Consider the following 22,517-nt stretch of genomic DNA (forward strand, 5'->3'; position numbering starts at 1 on the left):
GGTTTACCTGTAATAGTGTCAAGAATAAAAATAAAGTTTTTTTTAAAATGCAATAATGCAATGTGTGAACCTTGACTAATTCTGGTTTGGGTTAAAAAAAAAAACTATGAAAAGTATTCTAGGGTCAATTGGAGAAATTTGAATATGGAGTTGTATGTTAGGTGGTATGTCGTTATTGTTACTTTGAGAATGGACCTGTGGTTATGTACTAGTATGAGATGTTTTATGCTCACAAGATGTGTGCTAAAGCAGGAAGGCGTGAAGAGTCTTTCTGCTACTGTCAAATCCAGATAGAGCATATATGTGTGCTCATCGTGCTGTTCTCTCAAGTTTTCACCTTGTTTGAATGTCTTATATGTAGACTACCTACTGAAGTGTATACATATATACTAAATTTTTAAAGAACTGATGAATTAATATTTCCCTTTTCTATTGTAGGCTCAAGAGAAAGGAAGATTAGACTATGCTAAGGTAGGTAAATTTTATTTATAGCACACAGTTTTATACATTTCAGTTTGGTGTTTGTTTTTCTGTTTATATTTGAAAGGTCAAAAGAACAATCACATTCAAAGCTGAGGGACATTCCCTGTTAAGTAACAGGCATTAGTAGGTAAAGCAAGATTCATTCAACAATAGGTTTATTTACTAAGCGCCTGCTTCATTCCAGACAACAGGGTAGGTGTGGGGAATACAACAGTGAATCAGGTCCAGTCTTTCCTTTCTGGACATTTACAATCTAGTGGGGGAGACAGATAACTAATGAAAAAAAACTAAATGGATACATAATATAATGCCAGATGGGTGTAAGTGCTATGAAGAAAAAACTAAACAAGGTAAGTAAGACCAGGAAGCATTGCTGGAAAGATGCCTTTGGCCAGTGGACGGAAAAGAGCTTTTATGCCATCAGATGATACCTAGGAAGCACCAAACAGGGCAGACTTGGGCTCCTGAAGGCAGTATTTCTCACATCACCTGTGGAGCTATTGAAAACACACATGCCTAGGTTACCATTGCATCACCCCCTCTTTCACCGAGATCAAAATCCCCTGGTGGGAAGAGCGGGGCAGGGGCAGGAGGAAGGGTTTGAGAGAAGGTGCTGCAGATAATTTGACACACATCCTTGGTTGAAAATTGCTTTGGGGAGTTCAGATTTCAGTTTACCAGTGAAGCCTAGGAACACACTTGGGTCGCATTCTGCTTTCCCTTCAGGGGCAAATGGAACATTTTAGCAGGTGTGTGGGATGCATGTAGCTGCTTGGCTAAAGGAACATGTTAACCATCTGGTTTATACAACAGCAGGAATATCCAGGGTGTGAGCACACCTGCACTCCAAAGACAGGGAGGGAGAAATACGACCTGGAAGGGTTCTGCTTGCAGGGGAAACAGCTGAAACCCACAGCGTTCTCAGGGCTGACCGGAACCCTGCGCTCTCCTGGCCGCCCGAGGTTTACGCCTTTTCTCTAACTCCTTTCCTTGTCTGAAATGCGGTCCCTCCTTTTCTCTGTTTCTCAAGAAAATTAGATAATAGGAGCACCTCTAACTTGAGAACTTCCATATCTGTCACTTTGTCTTAGATGTTTGCTTGAGTCTTATCAGATACCCAAATGTGAGTTGTGGACATATCCTCTTGGGTCTCCCACAGGCAAAGGAGCTCAATGCTTAAATGGAACTCAGCACCTTCCCTGACATCTCTGGTCTTTTTTTTTTTTTTTTAATAGATTTTATTTTTTAGAGCAGCTTTAGGTTCACAGCAAAATTGAGCAAAAAGTATAGAGTTCCCACCCATCCACACACAGGCACAGCCTCCCCACTATCAATATTCTCCAGAGTGGTACTAGTACATCTGTTACAATGAACTTACATTGACACATCATTATCACCCAAAGTCCATAGTGTCCATTAGGGTCCACTTTTAGTGTTATATCTCTGGTCCTTGTTACTTTTCTTTCTCCTGTTGTTGGCACTATCATCCCACCAGTCAACCATATGAGAAACTTAGAAGTCACCCTGAGTGCTTCTACTTCCTCACCCTATATTCCATGACCAAGTCATGCCAATTTTATGTCCTAAATTATCTTGAATCCAACCCATCTTGATCTTTCAGCCATTGCTCAATGTAAGTCCCTTCATCTGAACCACTGGAAAACCTACTAACTGGTCTCCCTGCCTCTCCCTTGTCCCCACAAATCCATTAGTACTCAGAATGTCAAAACCACAAATCCGACAATTTCGCACTCCAGCTTAAAACCCTTCGTTAGCTCCATGTTGTCTGTAAAGCAGTTTCAAAGCTTGGTAGATTGGCATATAAAACTCTGTGATCACACCCCCGAGAGGGACTCTCCGGCTTCTTCTCCTTCTACCCTGTGCTCCAGCAGCACCAAATTACATAGAACGTGCAGTTTCTGTTCTTCATACTGGCCCCTCTGCTCGGAATGCCCTTCCCCCTTTATTGGGCCCCTCCTGTCCTCCTGTATGGCTTGTGCTGCAACAAGTCCTCCCTGGTTCCCCAGGCTGGAGTAGGTGCTTTCCTCCATTCTTCTGTACATTGTGGGTCTCAGTCACTGCACTTAACTGTTATCATGATCCACTTATGAGACAGATCATGGCCTGTGAGCTCTCAGAGGGCAGGGACAGTGTCTTATTTGTCTTTGTACACTTGGTGAGTGAGTGAGTGAGTGAGTGAGTGAGTGAGTGAATAGAAGGCACATGAAGTTAGTTCAGGAGAAAATCTGATGTAGGGTTTTTTATCTTAATCAGAGAAGAAAGGAAAGCTTTTGACACCTGTTGCAGGTATTAAGTAGATTGAGAAGGTTGCTGAGAACGGTTGTAATAAATTAGTTGGGAGATAAAGGCTGGGATTTTACTGTGATAGTAAAAGAAAGCTAACTTATGAACTAAAAAGTAAAGCAATCGAGTAACTATTGATAATTGCTGCTTATTTATGACTCAAGAACTCCTTTAGGGTTTCTTATTGCAGAAGCACATGACAATGGAAGAAGTTTGAAAAAAAATAAAAAAAATAGGGTGCACAGATGAAACACCCCAGGACCGAGCTCTGCCACCAACTCATTGCAAAATCTGATATCAGCCCTAGCCAGTTTGGCTCAGTGGATAGAGTGTTGGCCTGCAGACTGAAGGGTCCCAGGTTCGATTCCGGCCAAGGGCATAACTATCTAGGTAATTAATCCAGACCTCTCATCCTTACACTGACCTAAACCCAAGTACCACGGGGAAGATAGATTATATCCATCTCTACTAAGTATGGAGGAGATGTCGGCAGGGTGGAGTTTGCGTATTCTCTTATGCCATATACACATCATGACCTCAGTTCTACTCATCTCGTTCTGTGTGGTCACAGTGCTCATGCTGACTATTGCAGGCACCGTGCCTCGTGAGTTGGGGCTTCCCTGGTGGGTTTATCTGTAAAACTACATTGGAAACTCAGTGGCTATTTCTGGAGACCGTCATGAAATTTATCTGTAGCTGGAAATTTCTTTATTGCCAAGTTGTGAGTATTTACTCAAAAGCCAAATTTTATCTGAAAAATAAGATTTCAAGAGCCATAGGAAATTATTTTGTCCGGGTGCTCTGTGGCTGTAGATGCCACCTCAGATTTAGTCAGTCTCAGAATGGCGAGGCAGAAGGAAAAAGGGCAGAAGAGGCCATAGCTTCAAAATCAGCCTCAGCTGGATCTGTAGGATGTCTGTCACATTCAGCAAAACAGTGGTCTGTATTCAAACACTCAAATAAGAAATTGAATTACTTTTTAATTGAGTTCCTGTTGCAGTAGAGTCTGGATCTGAATGCTTTGCACGGCTGCAGTGCCTTTCATCTTAAGATATCAAAGCCCTCGACAACTATTAATTCATTAAGTCTCTCCTGCCTCGGTAAGGTGGTTAACACAAGCACAGGCGTACTCTACCCATGACTGAAACTCGTCCCTCTGGGGGCTGGGCAGGGAAGGCAGCTGCTTAACTGTAAGGTGATTCTATCCAGTAGCTTCTAAAATGGAAAAACAAGAAACATCTTACTTACCTAGTTAAAACTGCAGGAGGAGTTTTATTAGACAGAATGTAATTACCAGGAGTGAATTGTGACCAAGAAGCTGGTGCTACCAGTTTTGCTCATATGCACAATGCCATGGGGACCTTAATTACAGTGATTGGTCTGCAGCCTGGTTGTGGAGGCTTCTGGCCCCAAGGTTAAGCTCTAGTGATTCAGTTCAGTGCTAGAGGGAAGAGTGCCACCTACGGAACTGCAGGAATTGTGGCTGTGTGCTGGGACTGCTGCCTGAGCTCCTCAGACCACAGTCGCACGCAGTTTGCTATGGTAACTGACATATATGTCTGAAGGAAAGGGACTATGTTGCCTACTCTTGCTTAGAAAAACATCTACAAGCGTCTGTGTATTTCCCCCAGCTGGAGCCGAGCGTATGCCTGTAGTTTAGCCTACTGCTACGTGACATAAGCATGCTGCTAAAAGACTGGGCAGATGGTATTTTTACCACTTCAGGCAAAACATGGCACCTATGGTTTGGCTTTCTACAATTTTAATTTTTTAACACATTCAGAATGGCTTGCTTAAATATCTCCATCACAGAGATGCAGGCTTTTCCTAATTTCCTTTTTATAATTGCTGCAGATGTGTAAATGTCACTTGGTCAGAGCCACAGCCTGTCAGCACTGAAGAGGCCTCCTGCTCGTCTTTCACAAGTGCCTAGGATAGAGCCGTAAATGGGCTTGAAACTTCATGCTAATTTTGACACAAAGAGTCTAAATTTACAGAAGCTTTCTTTATATTCATCTCCAGTCTTTGCTGTGCAGTTCACATAATTTTCCCCATGACTCAGTACAGAACAGAGAGTTGTTCTTTCTAATGTCTCCTTACTCGGTAAGTTCACTGTAAGCTTAGAGAATTGCTCAAGATTAAGCACTTGATAAAGAAAGATCTTGCAGGTGTTGATTCATTAGGCATCCAGTCCTCAGTTAAATGTAAGGTAGGTTTTTTTAAATATGTTTTTTATTGATTTTAGAGAGAGAAAGGGAGAGGGAGAAAGAAAAACATCGATTGGCTACCTCCTGCATGCCCTGCGCTGGGGATCAAGCCTGCAATCCCGGCTTGTGCCCTGACCGGGAATCAAACAGGTGACCTCTTGGTGCATGGGAAGAGGCTCAACCAACTGAGCTTTTTGACTTACGCTCTCTCCTAGAATTTATTCAGGATCCTAGTGCAGCACATTCTTCTGGCTCGGTCCTCATCCTCCCGTGCCTCTCAGGCACAGTGTGCAGAAGGACTGCTCCCCTCCTCCCTCCCGCCCTCAGAAGGCCTCACACATTTTGTTTTGTTATAAAACGCATTTGCATAGAGTGCACATTAAAATTCTCTTCCAACCATCTAACAGTGCTGTCCACAGACATTTGCATTTGTATTTGCATGATCACATATCATCACTTCCCTTTACGAAGAAAAAAGAGCCTTTCCTCACATGTCCTGGTTCTCCTTTCCAAGGTTGCCCTTTTAGCTGGTTTTTCTTTTATTCTACACAGAGTGTGTCAAACACTTTGCTGCATATTGAGTCCAAAATTCTTTTTTTGAACCTTGAATATAAAATTTGCTATAATATTATTGTCCTTTCTTTACTGACAAAGCCAGGCTCTTTTTTTTTTCTTTTCTTTTTTTGGCAATTTTTGCCTGCTCGTTCTATCCCAAGCCCTAGCTAACTGGCTCTGAGAATTTTTCACATTGGCACATTTAGAGACCAGATGTTGCTGTGTTTTCTCTTCCCTATACCCCTTTCTTGGGCAGATGCTGCATCTCCTACCCTGGGGCTTTACATTAGCTCCTTGGTAGAATATCCCATACAGCATCACTTATGCATGCAATCTCTCACTTCCACTGACCTCTTGAAGTTGTCTGAACATTTAGGATTCCTGTTTTAGTGATAATTATAGAGATTATCTAGAAGCATTGATATTCACCTCCCCCATTTTTTTCCATAAAGGACTTGTAGTCCAATTAGATCAGATGTTTATAACACGGGCAAAAGTAGGTTTACAGTTGTGAGTACAGGAAACACAGCTTATTCTTATATTATTATTTATTAATTATTGTATTATTTTCCATACAAACAACTGTAAACCTACACTTGCCCCACCCTGTAGAATTTCAAGAAAAATTATCCAAAAGAAAAAAGATGAAAGACAAAAAAAAAGAACAAAAAAAGAAAAATTATGCAAATTCAAATGCCATTATGATATAAATGCAACTATGTAAAATGTTACATGCTTGATAAAGACTGGAAGACAACACATAAAAATGTAAATAAGGGCATTAAGGTGACCACATTTAAGCATGTTTAAAATAAGAAATACATTGTATTTTTTAAGGATTTCTACTTTCAAAGTGTACTCTAATTTGAATTGAAATTTTTCAGATTATAACCTGGGCTACTGAGAATTGAAAAATGTGTTTTTACTGATATAATCAGAATTTAATTCTAGGCTCCTAAAGAATGCTTGCTTCTATGGCGATAGGCAGAAAAGCACAAGTGGAGAATGTAAATTTTTTTACACTGTGAGGTTTTGTGCTAGGCCTCAGAGGGGTTGAGGTGCTGGAGGACAGCAGCAGACGAGGGGAACCTAGCCCTAGGCAGGCATTGCAGGTGTTGGTCTAAATCCCCACTCCTTGTTTTCTTAAAAATCAGATAAAACCAGTTATTATTCTTTTTTGGCAGTCACATTTCAGACAAGTGTTTTGCCTTACAGCAATAATGAATGGATTTTGCTTAATCTGTTTTCAGAACAATTGATCTACTAAAATCAGTTTTTGCAACTACTGCTCTGATTCCAAATCTCCGTCAATATATAATTATTAATGATGGAAAAATAATCATAGATCAGTTTTTGTTCACAATAAAGCTTAGAAACTTTTTAGATCATGTGAAAATTTTAATCCAAATAAATTCTAATCACACATGCAGTCATTAATGCCTTTAACCAGCGTGTGCCTTATCATGAGCCTTCAATTCATTTTGCAAAACAATTGCCCTCTGGACATTTATTCCTTGCCCATCATCAAGCTAGTGTTTTCCCTCCTAAAGGCTTCTAGTATATTATTTTGCATTGGTCCTCAGTGACTATCATCTTGCTTTGATGATCTATTCTTCTAATTTCTTAATGTTATTTTAAAATTGGATTCTTGTTCTCTGAGGTGTTAGCAATCCCACACACCTCAATAGCATCAACAGATTTAATGACCATAATCTCTGTTCCCTTGTGCATCATGAATAAAATTATTAAATGATATCAATAACCCTCTGGATGACATCAAAAAATGTGTCACCCTTTAGTTGTTAACCTAATGCTGTTAATACTAATTTAATTCAATCCTCTAAGCAATTGTCTTTTTTATTTTTCTTCAGATTATATATTCCTACTTTGTGATCTTTGGTTTCTAATTTTATATATAAAATGCGAAATTACTTAGTTCACATAACAATAATATTTAGTGGGGCAATCTCTCCCATTCTTTTTTTTTTTTTTTAAATATATTTTATTGATTTTTTACAGAGAGGAAGGGAGAGAGATAGAGAGTTAGAAACATCGATGAGAGAGAAACATCGATCAGCTGCCTCCTGCACATCTCCCACTGGGGATGCGCCTGCAACCCAGGCACATGCCCCTGACCGGAATCGAACCCGGGACCCTTCAGTCCGCAGGCGGACGCTCTATCCACTGAGCCAAACCGGTTTCGGCTCTCCCATTCTTAAATTAACCATTTTGAATTACTGGCACCTAAAAATTACATATTTATATAATAACTAACATTTATCAGGAAGCTTCGGCAGACTTAGATTTTTGATGACCAGTTCTTGTTTGTAAGCCTGGAATCATGTCTGGTTTTTCTCACCATTATATGTCCCCTGAGGTCCTAACACAGTACTAGATACCCAATCAATATTTGTTGAATTACTGTTGAATGAATGAACGAATGAATGACCCACGGTATGCCAAATGTTTGTGCCAATATTCTGTACTTTTAATTCATAAGATATATTTGACTCCACCTTTGCTCTTGTTATTTTCCCCCAAGTGCATTTTTAATCAAATTATTATATCCTCAAAGCCTTGCACTCCTGGTTTGAAATAAAGATGCAATTGGAGTAACCTTTTGAATCTAGAAAGCTAACTAAAAATGCCCTCCAGGCTGGTTCTGTGTGTGAATGCTCTGCACTGTGGGATAGCTGGATTCAATTAGTGCTCCTAGTTAGTGGTATCAGGAACCACCTGTGCACAGGGAGGGCCTATGTGCCTTTATGTAGGGAGAGAGCCTTCTGTCTCCACAGAGGAGCCTGAAACTGTTCTGAGTAGAGCTGAAGGGAATATTGTCTGTTTCCTTGTCATTAAAAAAAAAAAAAATACAAAGGAGAAACATGGGTTTTCCAAAATTATATTTTTTGAGAGAATGGAGAGGCACTTGTTTATAGATGCTGAATGTGGTTTTAGTAAGTTAGAAGTCTTTGTCATGACCTGGATTGATATTTCCAAACTTAGCCACTACCCCTACAGCCTGATTTTGTACAGCAATAAGGATTTCGTGATGTTAAGATGTTTGATCTATCACAGTGGTTCCCAAACTTATTTGGCCTACCACCCCCTTTCCAGAAAAAATATTACTCAGCGCCCCCTGAAAATTAATTTTTTTTAAATTTTAATAGCAATTAAACAGAAAGATATATGTATTAATGTTTCTACCTTTTTCGTAAAATATAGTAAAGAAAGGTGTAAATTAGAAACATTGAAGTTTGAAATTATGAAACTATTTATTGAACTCAGAATAGAAAGGTAATACAAAAAAAGTTAAAACAAATGCACCTGTGTCCATCACTGCCCCCCCTGGATCGCTGCAGCGCCCACCAGGGGGCGGTAGCGCCCACTTTGGGAATCACTGATCTATCACAAACCTGTTAATTTGTTTCGTTGGTGCATATGAAGCCATGTCCCCAAGCACTACTCACCCCCACCACCCCCCCAACACACACACACACACACACTGTGGTGAGTAGATTCTATCCCTTTCCCCCAAGTCTTTGACTTCCTGGCTTGATGAAAGGTCTTACCTATTCACCAGGACATAGTAAAGCCCACGATCAATCTCTGAAGATTGATTCCTGCGTAGCACAAGGGTGCCCCTTGTGGAATGTCTCCCTGTTCTAGATCTCAGGAACTTCTAACCTTTATCTGCCATCCACTCTGACAAGATTTGTGGGCACCAGTTCGGAAAGGTTGTTAAGCCTTTGTACACACTCTGATCTCTCTACGGTACCTGCCATCAGGCCACCACACGCATGTTTTTTAGTGTGTATGCTGTTCAAGACACACCTGATCAGATGTTTCTATCAAATTCTATCTCTGAAGTCCTTCATTTCATGGAGAAGAGATCAAATTACCTAAGAGTGTTCACACAGTTACTATCTCACAGTCATGATTCTGCCCAGGTCCACTGACTCTACAGTGTGTTGCCACCATGCTGCTTCTCAAGATGCTTCAGCCCTAGCCCGTTGGGCTCAGTGGATTGAGCGTCGGCCTAGGGCAGTGATGGCGAACCTTTTGAGCTCGGTGTGTCAGCATTTTGAAAAACCCTAACTTAACTCTGGTGCCATGTCACATATAGAAATTTTTTGGTATTTGCAACCATAGTAAAACAAAGATTTATATTTTTGATATTTATTTTATATATTTAAATGCCATTTAACAAAGAAAAATCAACCAAAAAAATGAGTTCGCGTGTCACCTGACAGGCGTGTCATAAGTTCGCCATCACTGGCCTAGGGACTGAAGGGTACCGGGTTCAATTCCAGCATCCAGTCATGCCTGGGTTTCGGGCTTGATCCCCAGTGGAGGGCATGCAGGAGGCAGCTGATCAATGAGTCTCTCTCATCATTAATGTTTCTCTCTCTCTCTCTCTCTCTCTCTCTCTCTTTCTCTCTCTCTCTCTCTCCCCCTCCTTTCTGAAATAAATAGAAAATATATATATTTAAAAACAAACCAAAAAAAAAAAAGAGATGCTTCAGACACACCACAGAAAGAAGTAAGGGAGAATGTGCAGGTTCTGGTCTTGCAAACACCCAAAAAATCTATAATCTAGCATAGTCCTGGTCTCAGAAATAGTGACTATCTAGTAAAAGACTCTTAGGATTTATGTTTGCTGAACCAGTGCAATAATTATGATATTTTAAAATATATTTGTATTGATTTCAGAGAGGAAGGGAGAGGGAGAGTTAAAAACATCAATGATGAAAGAGAATCATTGGTTGGCTGCCTCCTGCGCACCCCACACTGGGAATCAAGCCCACAACCTGGGCATGTGCCCTGACCAGGAATCGAACCATGACCTTCTAGTTCATAGGTCAACACTCAACCACTGAGCCACACCAGCCAGGCTAATTATGATATTTTTTTAAAACTGGTAAGCATTCTTCACTCTTTCAATAAAGTTTTATAGATATATTTCTTATCATCATTCTTTTGAAGGAGACAAGGATCTGTGTTTACAAATATACTAGTACCGTCTATAACACCATAACATAGAGATCCCCTATGTCTGGAAGAGGTGTTAATCCTGCAAATGTGTATCAGGATCCATGTTAGGATGTTAGGAATGTAGGGTCCTGTGAATGGTGGTGGTCGTGGAAGTAGCTTTGAGGGAAGTGATTCCCAAGTATCAGCATCCAAATACCAAAGCAGATGAAAATTGAGGCATGAGAAGGATTTAAGAAAGTCTAAGTCAGATACAGACTAAAGTACAATAATAGAAACCAAATTCGCTCTTACATAGTTATGTGTTCCTCAGATAGCCCCCAGGACTATTAGATGCCCACATGATGTGAGTGCTCTCCTCCCACAGTGTTCTCTTTCATAAATAACCAGCATCGTGTTTGTCATGAGATAACAGAGCTTACTCTTTATTGATTCACTCCTTAAAAAAGCTACAGGCAAGATTGGCTCCATGCTGCACTCCACAACCTATGCTATGTTTCACTTTTGAATTTCTATTACAGAGTTTACTAAAAAGTTTCATGGTTCCAGGTTAATTTGTTTGTTAACATTTTTTTATTTATATTTTTAATCCTTACCTGAGGACGTCCTTTTTTATTGATTTTAGAGAAGGAGGGAGGGAGGGAAAGATGGAGGGAGAGATGGGTGTAAGAGTGAAACATCCATTGGTTGCCTCCCGCACATGCCCTGACCGGAAATCGAACCCTCGACCTTTAGGTGTACGGGACGATGCTCCAACCAACTGAGCCACACTGGCCAAATTGATCCTAGTTTTGCTATTTGAATTTCAATGTGTAGAATTAAGTTCCTCTTTGGCATGTGATATCAAAATTAAAAATTAGCTTTGAATCAGAATATGGATAAAGCTGTGATTATTTATAAATGGTTAAGTTTTCCTTTGGAAAACATGAAGCACTGATTGCTTCTCAAGTTTCAGTTTAATATAATTCTTATTGTTTTGCATGTGAATTCATGTGATTGAGAAAATAACTAAGAATTCTCTTTTCTGTCTCCTGTCTTTGCCAAAGTAAGATATTTAGTTAGGATTAGTAGAATTTTTTCCTATAGATTCTTGCAGATAATTTGTTACTCTAAGTAAAAAGGAATGCTTTATTATGTTGTCTGCAATACATTTCACATTTTATCATGAGGAAGGTTTTATTGTCGCTTTTCCTGTTGCACCATCCTGCCATTCCGTTGAAGTGCTGGCATCTGAAATCTTGGGAGTTGTGATGGGACTTTGGAAGCAGCATTGTCCCACCTCCCACACCTGCTGAATTTCATTCATACTTTCTCTGACTTGGTCATCCAATCACTGTGGACTTCCATTAGGGAGGAGTTCACAACTTGTCAAAAATAATTATTCTGTTGTTAGACAGCTCTAATCATTTGAAAGCTGTTTCTTATTTGTCATTGAAATCTGCTTCCCAGAACTTCACCTCGTCGCTTTGGCCTGTCCCCTGAAGCATATAGAACAGGACTGCTCCTTCTTCCATTTAATTAATTGCTTTAGCATTAATTAATTTTTGAGGATAGCGTTCATAATTTCCTTTAATCCTTTCCTCCAGGTTACATTTCCTTAGATGACATGTTGCGAAATGCTTCTTCATCCTCATACTGGTCCCAGTCTATCGTGACTGCCCCTCTCACACATGGCAGCGGCACCCAGAACTGAATACAGTTTTCTAAACTAGTTGACCATCAGAGTGTGCTGTGACTGTTCCTGCCTGTGTTTTGGAGATGTACACCTATTGATGCTGCCAAAGTTTGCATTTGCTTTTGTTAAGTCTACATTATAGCTCTGGCTAGTGTGACTCAGTTGGGCGTCATCCTGTGCACCCAAAAGTTGCCGGTTGGATTCCCGGAGGTCAAGGGCACATGCCTGGGTTGCAGGCTCAGTGGTCAGTGGAGGTGTGCAGGAGGCAGCACATCGATATTGCCCTCTCTCATTGATATTTCTATCTCCCTCTATCTTCCTCTCTCTCTAAAAATCAATAAACTATTCTTTTTAAAAATCTACATTATAGTCTTAAATTATGTAAGGTATGTGGTTACCACAGATTTCAGCATTTTTTAATGAGTCACTGCCAAACTGAGCTTACACTTCGATTAATTTTTGAAACCTAAATGCACAACTATACAGTTATCCCTGTTATATTTCATCTGGCTAGTATCAGTCTGTTGTTCAGCATGTCAAAACCATTGACATTTTGATGCTCTCCACATGTTAGCTCTCTCTCTTGACTGTATGACATCTGAAAATTATAATATAATATGCATTTCTTCTCCATCTTCATCCAAGCAATGCATAGAATTGATAAGAGAAAGAAACCAAATATTGAGTCTTATAGCACAACACTAGAGATCACTTTTCTTTTTAGTGGTTTAGAACAATAACATTTATCTCACAGTGTCTGGGGAAGGGGTCTGGCATGGCTTATCTGGATCCTCATGAGCTCAGGGCTCAGGTACTGTAGTTGTGTGGGCTGTGAGCAGCATTTCTCTAGAACTTGGAGTAGCAGAATTTAGTTCTTTTGGTTGTAGGACTGGTGTCCTAATTTCCATTCTGGGGCCTCCTCCATGTTCAAAGCCAGCTGTGGAGAACCACTTTGCTGCTCACTACTAACCACTTTCTAGGAATAGTTGTTTTACATATTCAAATCCATAATACCAGACCCCATTTCTCTGTCTTATCCACGAAGGACTAAAGTTCCAAAATCTGCATATACTTGATCTCTACTGTTTCTCAAGCTAATAGCCAAGTGGTCATATCCAAAGGAAAATGAGAGTGTTTTGTCATGACTGACTTGTCCATTGTGACCTGTCTGGGATTGTGGTCACCACTGCCTTTTTTCTGGAACCCACAAACCATCTCTTTAATGACCTCTTCTGTGATCTTGCCATCATTGTTCATAAATTCACTGGTTTGTGTTCCAGAATGCACCTGTCTTCATCTTTCTTTTGTCCTATGTTGAAAGACATTTGCCTCTCCCCTGCTCTGTGAAGTTTCTCTTTCTTTCAGTTAGCTGGGAAGGACACTTCCTCAGTCTAAGCATGCAAGAGCGGACAGAGATGGCTGGAAGCCTCTGAGAAGGTGTGCCAGCCTAGAAACCAGGTCTCCAGAGTGAGGAGGAGGACGGAGTGGGGAAGTGCCAGAAGATGAAAGCCGGACAGGGACATCAGACAGAATGAGTGAGAGATTTGCTGGTGGGGAGAGGAAGGGAGAGGAAGCAAGAGGGAGGGAGGGTGGGAGGCGAGCGAGAGATAAATCAATGATGAGAATCATTGATTGGCTGCCTCCTGCACGCTCCCTACTGGGGATCAAGCCCGCAACCCAGACATGTGCCCTTGACCAGGAATTGAATTGTGACCTCCTGGTTCATATGTCAATGCTCAACCACTGAGCCACCGTGGCCTGACAGTCATTACAATTTTAACTCATTATTTAGTTACTCTATTTCCTCTTTGTCTTCTCTTAATAATACATCTTTCACAAATATTTGAGCTTGTTTTTATTCAACCACTGCCTTTACATTTTGAAACTCCTTATTATTCTTTCCCCATGAATCTGTCAGTCTTTTGCAGATTCTTACAAGGTTGGTTGTTTCTGAACATTTTTCTATGAGTAATGGAACTTTATTCTTTTTTTTTCCTATGAGTAATGGAACTTTAAAACCATCTGTGACAAGTGTTCTGGTGACAATACAGACTTATGGATGGATTCCCACAAGTTTTTACAACTTTGTCCCTGTCCTTTGTCAGCTCCTTCAAATCAGGGATAGCGTCCTGTGTCCACAGGACTACCTTGTGCAGAGCGGGTGCTCAGCAGGCCAGCAGCAGAAGGTATGATACACTCCTCTTCTCACGCCTGGGCCTTTTCAAGTCTGAGCCCTGAGAGAGCTTAGTCTGCAGCCATTTATTTCGGTTTTGTTCATAATTAATTATGACCGTCGTTGGAATTTAGCTTGTCACCCTTCAACTAATCGGGATGGGGCAAAAGTAGGTTTACAGTTGTGAGTATGCAAAACACAGTTTATTCTTATATTATTACTTACTTATTATTTATTATTGTTGTATTATTTTTGATACAAATAACTGTAAACCTATCTTTGTCCACCTTGTATTTCTACTTATGATCTCTTAGAATCATGCTAATCTTTTCACTAGCTTTTGCAATGCACTTTTCTTTTGTTCTTATTGTTGTTGTTAATCCTCACCTGAGGATATTTTTCCATTGATTTTAGAGAGAGTGGAAGAGAGAGGGAAAGACAGAGAGAAACATTGATGTGAGAGAAACACATCAATTGGTTACCTCCTGCACGAGCCCCGGCCAGGGCCCGCCCCAGAGAGGAGTCTGCAACCAAGGTATGTGCCCTTTACCGGAATTGAACCCGAGACCACTGAACCAAACCGGTTAAGGCACAATGCACTTTTCTAATGTATAGTCTGGGTGTCTAAAAACCATGCCTGATGGTCCTTTCTTAACCTGATTCTGATACCAAGATGGCATTCTCTCTTGTTTTTGTTTTTGCCAGATTCCTATCACCTTTACATCCGATTACTAGTATGTTGACATAGTTAAGCAAGAAGTGCTTCTTCTGTCTTCTGATACATAAAATTATATCAGTCAGGCACACCAAGAATTTGTCAACTATGGAATGTGAGTTTTGGCAGATGTTTGAAGATTGAAGTCCCTTATCATTTCTGCATCTTATCTTTTTGCCAACTTCATAATCTCCACTAGGGAAGCGTGGTCTACTTCTACCCCTTGATTAAGAAGTATATGGTCTCTTCACATTTCAACATGGTTCCATTGGTTTTCTTTTACTCTTATCCAGGTATTTGCAACCATTTAAAACAAATTTTTAATGTGCCCTGGCGGGGTAGCTTAATTGGTTAGAGCATTGTCCCAGTATGCTAAGGTTGCGGGTTCAATCCCCGGTCAGGGCACATACAAGAATCAACCAATGAATGCACAAATAAGTGGAACAACAAATTACAGTTTCTCTCTCTCTCTCTCTCTCTCTCTCTCTCTTTCTCTCTCTCTCTCTCTTTCGTCAATCAATAAATTTTTTAAAAACTTTAATGTGTTGTTTTATATTCTCTTACTCTCTAGTATCCAGTTTCTTCAGAACAAGGTCTATTTTGTGTTCCAGACGAGTTTTAGCATCCTAGTTTTCTCCAAGCACTCTGTTCAGTTGGGTGAAAGAAAACTTGGGATTATCTTCAAATCTTTTCCAGTGCTGTAGAGTGGAAGAGCTCTGGCTGTGAGAAATGAAACCCAGGCTATTTCACAAGTTCCCTGTGCAATATCTCTCATCCCAGTATCTTCTGCAAAATGAAGTAAGATAGGATTGTGCGTGGGGTTTCTTCTAGGTCTTCAAGTCTTTCTCTGGTTTCATTGGAGAGAAGTGACTTCAGCCTCCACTTCTCCTAAAGCTACTTTACCGTGTTTTTCCATGTATAAGACGTCCCCATTTATAAGAAGCCCCCCACTCTTCCAACCCAAAATTAAGAAATCAATATTTTAAACATTTTGCTGGTTTTCCTCTTAAGGTCTTCTTCTTTTTTTGGCATCTTAAGGAGTTGTTCTCCCTGTTTTCTCCACTGTCTGATCATACACTCAGTGGGAGGAGGTCCTAATTGTCTCTCTGCAGTTCTATTTCCATGCTCTTTTACATAGCTGATTACATTCAGTTTGAATTTTGCAGAGTAAGACAATCACTTACCAGTATTTATCTTTTTATTTCTTGACACCTTTATGGGCTCAGTACACTCAGGTCCCTGTTGCATCTGTGCATTCTCCACCTCCAATTATGGCATCAGCTGACGTCAATAACAATAAGGCTCATGATTGGAGGAAGCCTATTTGACAAGATATGGGTAGCTACGCATTCACTCGCTCCCTTCTCTGCTGACTTCTGTGTATAAGACGCCCCTCAATTTTCAGTCTAATGATTTTAGAAAAAAATAGCATCCTATACATAGAAAAATACGGTAGATCCCATGGCAGAGGCTTGTACTTTCGAACCAAATGGTTTTTAGAAACATACAATGATTTTCTCAAATGGGCATCATAAAGCAACATTTATTGCTGAAAAGGTATTTAGTAACACCTTTTAACAAATGTTAAGTAATAGTGCACTTAACTTTAAGTACTTCGCATCCTCTTGTCTGTATCAATACCTTTAATTGGATCCTCTAGCAGAGGATTGGACTTAATTTATTTCAGGTGATGCCACAATTATACAATTACTCAGTGGAATTAATTAGAGATTTAATTATATTAGTGCCCTAAAGTGCTATATCAAGGAAATAAAACACAGACTAATAATTTACCTTCAGTGTGTGTATGTGTGTGTGTGAGTTATTTTTCCTACAGCTAAAGTATTTTTCCAGTCACAAGGGCCAGTGTGGGCCCACTAGCTCTTCTAGCCACATCCTAATATGGAAAGTTCTGTCTCTGCATTGATTTGGGCTTTGCCCAGTCAAAATGTAGGTGAAGGCAAAAGTGGAAGGATCTTTTTTTCACTTGTGGTGTTTCTATTGTAGCTATTAGAATCAAGGTCATAGGTCCAGTCCCTCTGTGTTCTATTTAACCCTTTCAGGCCCTGTAGCTCTATAACAGCCCTTCTTACAGGCGGTCCTGGGAAGCTGGGTTTCTCTCTGTACCTCCAGCCCTACAGTATACATACCTAGGCTACATAGGTGCCCAACAAATGCTTGTTGAATTGAATTTGATCATTGCAAAGACTGAAACAATATAAACACAACTATTTTTAAAATAGAGTAACTCAAAATACATCCCCTCACTAGTGAGGTACTCGCAAATCTGGCTAATCATCGGAATGGCATAGGAAGCATTTTTTAAAGACCTTATTGACTCCCATCTCCAGGAACAGGGCCTAGGCATCTGCATTTTAAAATTCCCCGTGTGAATCTTATGGTCAACCAAGTCTGAACCCCAGCTTATGTGTTTTTTTGTCACATTTATATACATAGGAGAAGACTGTCTTCTCAGGATAGACCCATTGCCTATTCAAATTTATAATATAAAATTAATCTCATTTATAGTCTATGAATTACATCTAAAGGATTTCCTTTGAGCCAATAGTTTGTGTAGGTGGTAGAAGTGTTTACAGATAGTTGTGAGGAACAATACCTTCCCTGAAGGATTACATTACTGGTGAGTCATTATATGGGCATTTTATACCTGGACTATATCAGATCCCTTGGTATATACAAAACCCTGTGAGCCCACCTCTGCGGACAGAACAGATTCAGCTGTTAACTGGGGTAAATCATCATTGGGTGAGAGAAATTCACTCTTTTAGGATTTGAGTAACTTTCAGTGATGTCCTCCTGGGTGCCGTCATGTCCTAATCTAAATTACCCTTCATTGTAGGGTTACATACCATATGAGCCACCTTTGAATATTCATTTGAGCCTAACTGAGTACTATAGAGTACCAAATTAAATGAAACAATCAGAGAAATACAGAATGTGGAACATTGTACAACACAGCCTAGTCCTTTCAAAATAGCAATGTCATAGGGAGAAAAGGATTAAAGTGTCATAGCCAACAAATGAAATGTGTAAACCAGGATTGATGAGGTTGGAATTTAAAAAGCTAAAAAAGACATTTTAGAGTCTGATGGGGAAATCTGCACCAGGACCAGGTATTAGATAGCATTAGAGAACTGTTGTGAGCTTTCCAGCTGTGATAATGGTATTCTGGCTTGTATCAGGGGGTGTTCTTAATTTAGGAGACGCACGTCCAAACAAGGGCTAAGCATCCTGTGTTCCATGGTGTGTCCAGGGAAGGTCCTACCCGCTCAGAGCCTGTTGTTAAATATTCAAGAATTTTGTGATCCCACAACCCTCAGTAGCTTGAAACTCAATGATGGGAGTATTCATACCACAAAATTCTGCAAATGCTACAAATAAAGCTTTGTCCTCCCCTGGAGAACTAATTTATCACTGCCCCCAGCTTATTTTCAAATGGTTCCAAACACACACACACACACACACACACACACAGAATAAAAATGGCAAAATATTAACTATTGTTGAATCTAAGTAGAAGATAGTCATTGTTTTAGTCTAGGAACCAGCAGACTCTTTCTATCAAAGCCAAAGTGTAAATATTTGAGGATTTGCAGGCCATACAGTCTCTGTGGCAGCTCCTCGACTCTGCACTTTGCCGTTGTAGCACAAAAGCAGCCAGAGGGCCCTGAAGTGAATGGGCATGGTTACGTTCCTACAAACTTGATAAAAACAGGGGCAGTGGCTAAACGCTGAGGAGGAAGAAGAATGAAGTCCTTGTGAACATCTGTGGTGCTTCAGCACTGTCAAGCACTCTGCTGGTTCATGTGGTCCTCCCAACAGTCCTTCATGGGACTGATATTTTCTCCATTTAGAACTCAGGAAGTTAAGTGGCTTCCCTAAACCCAGCTGGCATGGCTCAGTGGTTGAGCATCTACCTATGAACCAGGAGGTCATGGTTCGATTCCTGGTCGGGACATGTGCCCGGGTTGTGGGCTCAATCCCCAGTGTGGGGCATGCAGGAGGCAGCCAAATAATGAATCTCTCTCATCATTGGTGTTTCTATCTCTCTCTCCCAATCCCTTCCTCTCTGAAATCAATAAAAAATGTATTTTTAAATAAATAAATAAATAAATAAATAAATAAATAAATAAATAAATGGTTTCCCTAAGATTACTACGCTAGAATGGAGTTTAAATCTGGCTGCTTCTGATACCCAGCACCATTTTAGTGTCTTCATGCATTTGGTGATTTGCAAGAGACCAGGGAACCCTAGGCTGCAAGAGTCCCCAAGTTCACATGCAGGTTTGAAATGTCCGTGGAGTGCTGAGAGTCTGGTGGAGCATAGTTTCAAGCGCTTTTGGACTGGGTGTTAGCAAAACCTGGCTTCTGGGTCCTGGCCAGGACCTCAGTTGGTTGGAGTGGCATCCTGATATGTCAAGGTTGCAGGTTCCATCCCCAGTCAAAACACATAAAAGAATCAGCCAATGAATACGTAGATAGATGGAACAACAAATTGATGTTTCCTTCTCTCTCTCTCTCTTTCTCTCTCTCTCTTTCTCTCTCTCTCTCCCTCCCTCCTGGCTTTTCATCTCAGCTTTGCCACTATCCCATCTATAATTTGGGTGAGCCCCTAAGCTTCTCTGGACATATGTTCATCTTATAATTAGAGGAATAAAACAGCTTATTTCTTTTATTCTTTTATATTTCGTGGATTATGCAGTAGCTTAATGTGTAATGAACAGATAGATGGATGAATGAAGAATAAAATATGACACTGTATAATAATGCTGTACTGCAGTATGCAGAGTGGCACCTAGTCCCTTAGGGTGTCATCCTAGCTGAGTGCATTCCACCCAAGTGCAATTTGGGGAGCTTGATGGCAGAGATGAAGCTACAAGTAGTCTCCCTAAATACATGGTGAAAGTGGGAGACAAATGGAGTCCAGGGGGCGCAGAACTGGTGGTGGGTAGACTCAGTAGGAGATGAGGGATGATGGGAGCCTGAACTATCGTAGTGGCAATGGGAATAAAGAGCAGAGGATCAAGTTGAGAGCTTTAAAGGAGACAGAATAGCTAGGACTTAGTGGTGGTATCATCAAGATGGCTCCAGACAACCTCATAATCTCTGTAGCTTGAAACAACAAAGACATGTTTCTCACTGGTATGACATGTCCCTTTCAGGTCCGAGAGGCACTGTGGTGGCTCACGGGGTCCCTCTGGGATCCAGGCTGAGGAGCGTCTCAGGGTGGCCGTGGGTGTGCCAGAAGGAAAGCTCTGCAGGGACTCACATGGACAATTACAGGCTGCAGCCCAAAGTGACATGCATCATTCACATGGACTAGAACTTGTCACTTGGCCCCACCCACTCTCTGGGGGCCAGAAAGTGCAGTCGAGGGTAAACAACACTGGTGCTGCCATGGTGCCTGGGATGTGAGGGATGAAGGAGGACCCCGGGTTTCTGGTTAGTGAGTTAGGCAGATGTGAGGCTGTCACTGAGAAAGAAAAGGTGGAATCGGGGCAAGGGGAAGGTGGACAGACCAAATCTTTCTCGGCCCTAAAGTGTAACCATTTTATTGGAAAGCAGTTCTGTTTGTTGATGAGAGTTACTTTATTCTTTACAAAGGCTATTTTCAATTCATTCTTTCCAAATAAAGTATTTTAGTTTTTAAAATGTAGTGTTCATTTTTTTAAATGTAGCGTCTTTCTTGAATTTTCATATGGACTATTGTGTCAACATACAGTGAGAAAAAATATAATTTTTAACTAGGATGTTAATGAAGCCTTCCTCACATGACAATATTAGGCTGCTGAATTCAAAATGCCAGAAACGCAAATGTCCTCCACGTCACTCCCCCAGCCCCCAGCAGGGCACATTTCAAGATACCAGGGGGCGGGAGTCTGCGGAGGTGTAATTGGGCTCATTGGAGCCCATTGTGCTCCCCTGGAGGCAGACACTGAGCAGCCTTAGGTTCTGAACATTAGTGCCTTGAGATCTGGGGGATGATGTCCTCTTTACCTCAAAAGAATGAGCTGACACAAGGAATCTATACTGGTTGTCCCCTTCTTTGTTTTTCACCTCCCCTCCCCAATTTAATTGTGGTACCTTAAAAACTGACTTTTATTGTGCGTTTGTTTCTTAACAGTTGCGAGAAGCAATCAAAGCTGGCAAAGGTGTGACTTCAGCTATTGACCTGTGTCGTTACCATGGAAACAAGGCCCTGGCGGCCCTGGAGAGCTTTCCTCCCTCCGAGGCCAGATCTGCTTTAGAAAACATTGTGTTTGCTGTGACCAGATTTTCATGACACCAAATTAAAAAGACACTATTGTTCGTTAGCTGGAAAAACAGGGATGAGGTGATCCAGAGAGCTTTCATAATGAAATATCTCAATTTGCTAATGACTTTAAAAACATACACATGGTTTTTTCTTCTTTTTATCACATTGCTAAATGCATACTGCCATCTTTTTGGAACTGCTACAAACAAAATTAGAAGAAAAAAGGTCAAGCCGTTTTCCTTTGTCACGCCAGAAGCACACTTGAGGCTGCAGTAGCAGAAATAATTAATGAGATTCGCTCCTGTGACCTCAGCAAATGGACAGGAAATAAGTCCTTATTGATTGGACCGAGCCAGGGATGGCGCCAGGGCGGTGGCCTGTGGTTTTCCTTCTAGAGAGGACAGAGCAAGCTGGGCGCTGCAGGTGTCAAGGGACACGCTGACAGTGCCAGCCTGGGGGACTGTCGCTTCAAAGACCAGTGACCAGAGGGCAGTTCAGTGATTAAGAAAAACTATGCTTTGTCTTCTGGCAGTTATGTCTCTGTATTTACAGACCCAGTGTGAATATACTTTGCACTTCATGGTTTTTGTAAGATTTGGGGAAAATTGTTGGGGGGGGGAAAATGCCAAATAGTTGAATTAAGAGATTAAAACGTTATCAAAAGTTAACTTGGTTGTAGTAGGAATTGCCTGTTTTTCTTTCTTAAAGATCAATTTTCTTTTTAAACACATTTCAAAGAATAAAAGTTTTTTTAAAAACTGAACAAAATACTTTTTTTGAGTAAGATGCATTTATTTGTAATACTTTGGCATAAAGAATACCTTTAATTTTTACAAGTTTCGTGTGTGTGTGTGTGTGTGTGTGTGTGTGTGTCTGGGCGTGCAGGAGTGGCAATACTTTTTTAAAACCTCAGAATGTCAGTGTTGGTTTTTGAACCACAGACATCAGTTTCAGAAGGAATGTAAGCCAGCTCCCGGCCCTGCAACCAGACCTGGCTCTGCGACTCACAGGAGATAGCTCTGCGGTTCGCGTGCAATGTGAGAGCACCGATGACAAGGAGGCTGAGTTCACAGAAATGACCGGGAGTGGGATTCAGCTGCCTTTCTTCCTTGTGGTGTAATTACAGCCCTGTCTGGAGA

At 40.9% G+C, this 22,517-nt stretch overlaps 1 protein-coding gene across 1 annotated transcript in view; it reads left to right on the plus strand.

Annotated features, from left to right (window-relative positions):
- PDSS2 (prenyl (decaprenyl) diphosphate synthase, subunit 2) overlaps nucleotides 1-21,994 on the plus strand; it is a 249,588-nt gene extending 227,594 nt beyond the window's left edge. The window contains exons 10-11 of the mRNA XM_014531279.1: nucleotides 439-471; nucleotides 21,247-21,994. Coding sequence (XP_014386765.1) covers nucleotides 439-471; nucleotides 21,247-21,405 — 192 coding nt within the window. The 3' untranslated portion in view covers nucleotides 21,406-21,994. The remainder of the gene's footprint in view (nucleotides 1-438; nucleotides 472-21,246) is intronic.
- Nucleotides 21,995-22,517: the final 523 nt, after the last annotated feature.

The sequence above is a fragment of the Myotis brandtii genome, unplaced genomic scaffold (assembly GCF_000412655.1).
Source record: "Myotis brandtii unplaced genomic scaffold, ASM41265v1 scaffold8, whole genome shotgun sequence".
NCBI classification, from domain to species: Eukaryota; Metazoa; Chordata; class Mammalia; order Chiroptera; family Vespertilionidae; genus Myotis; species Myotis brandtii.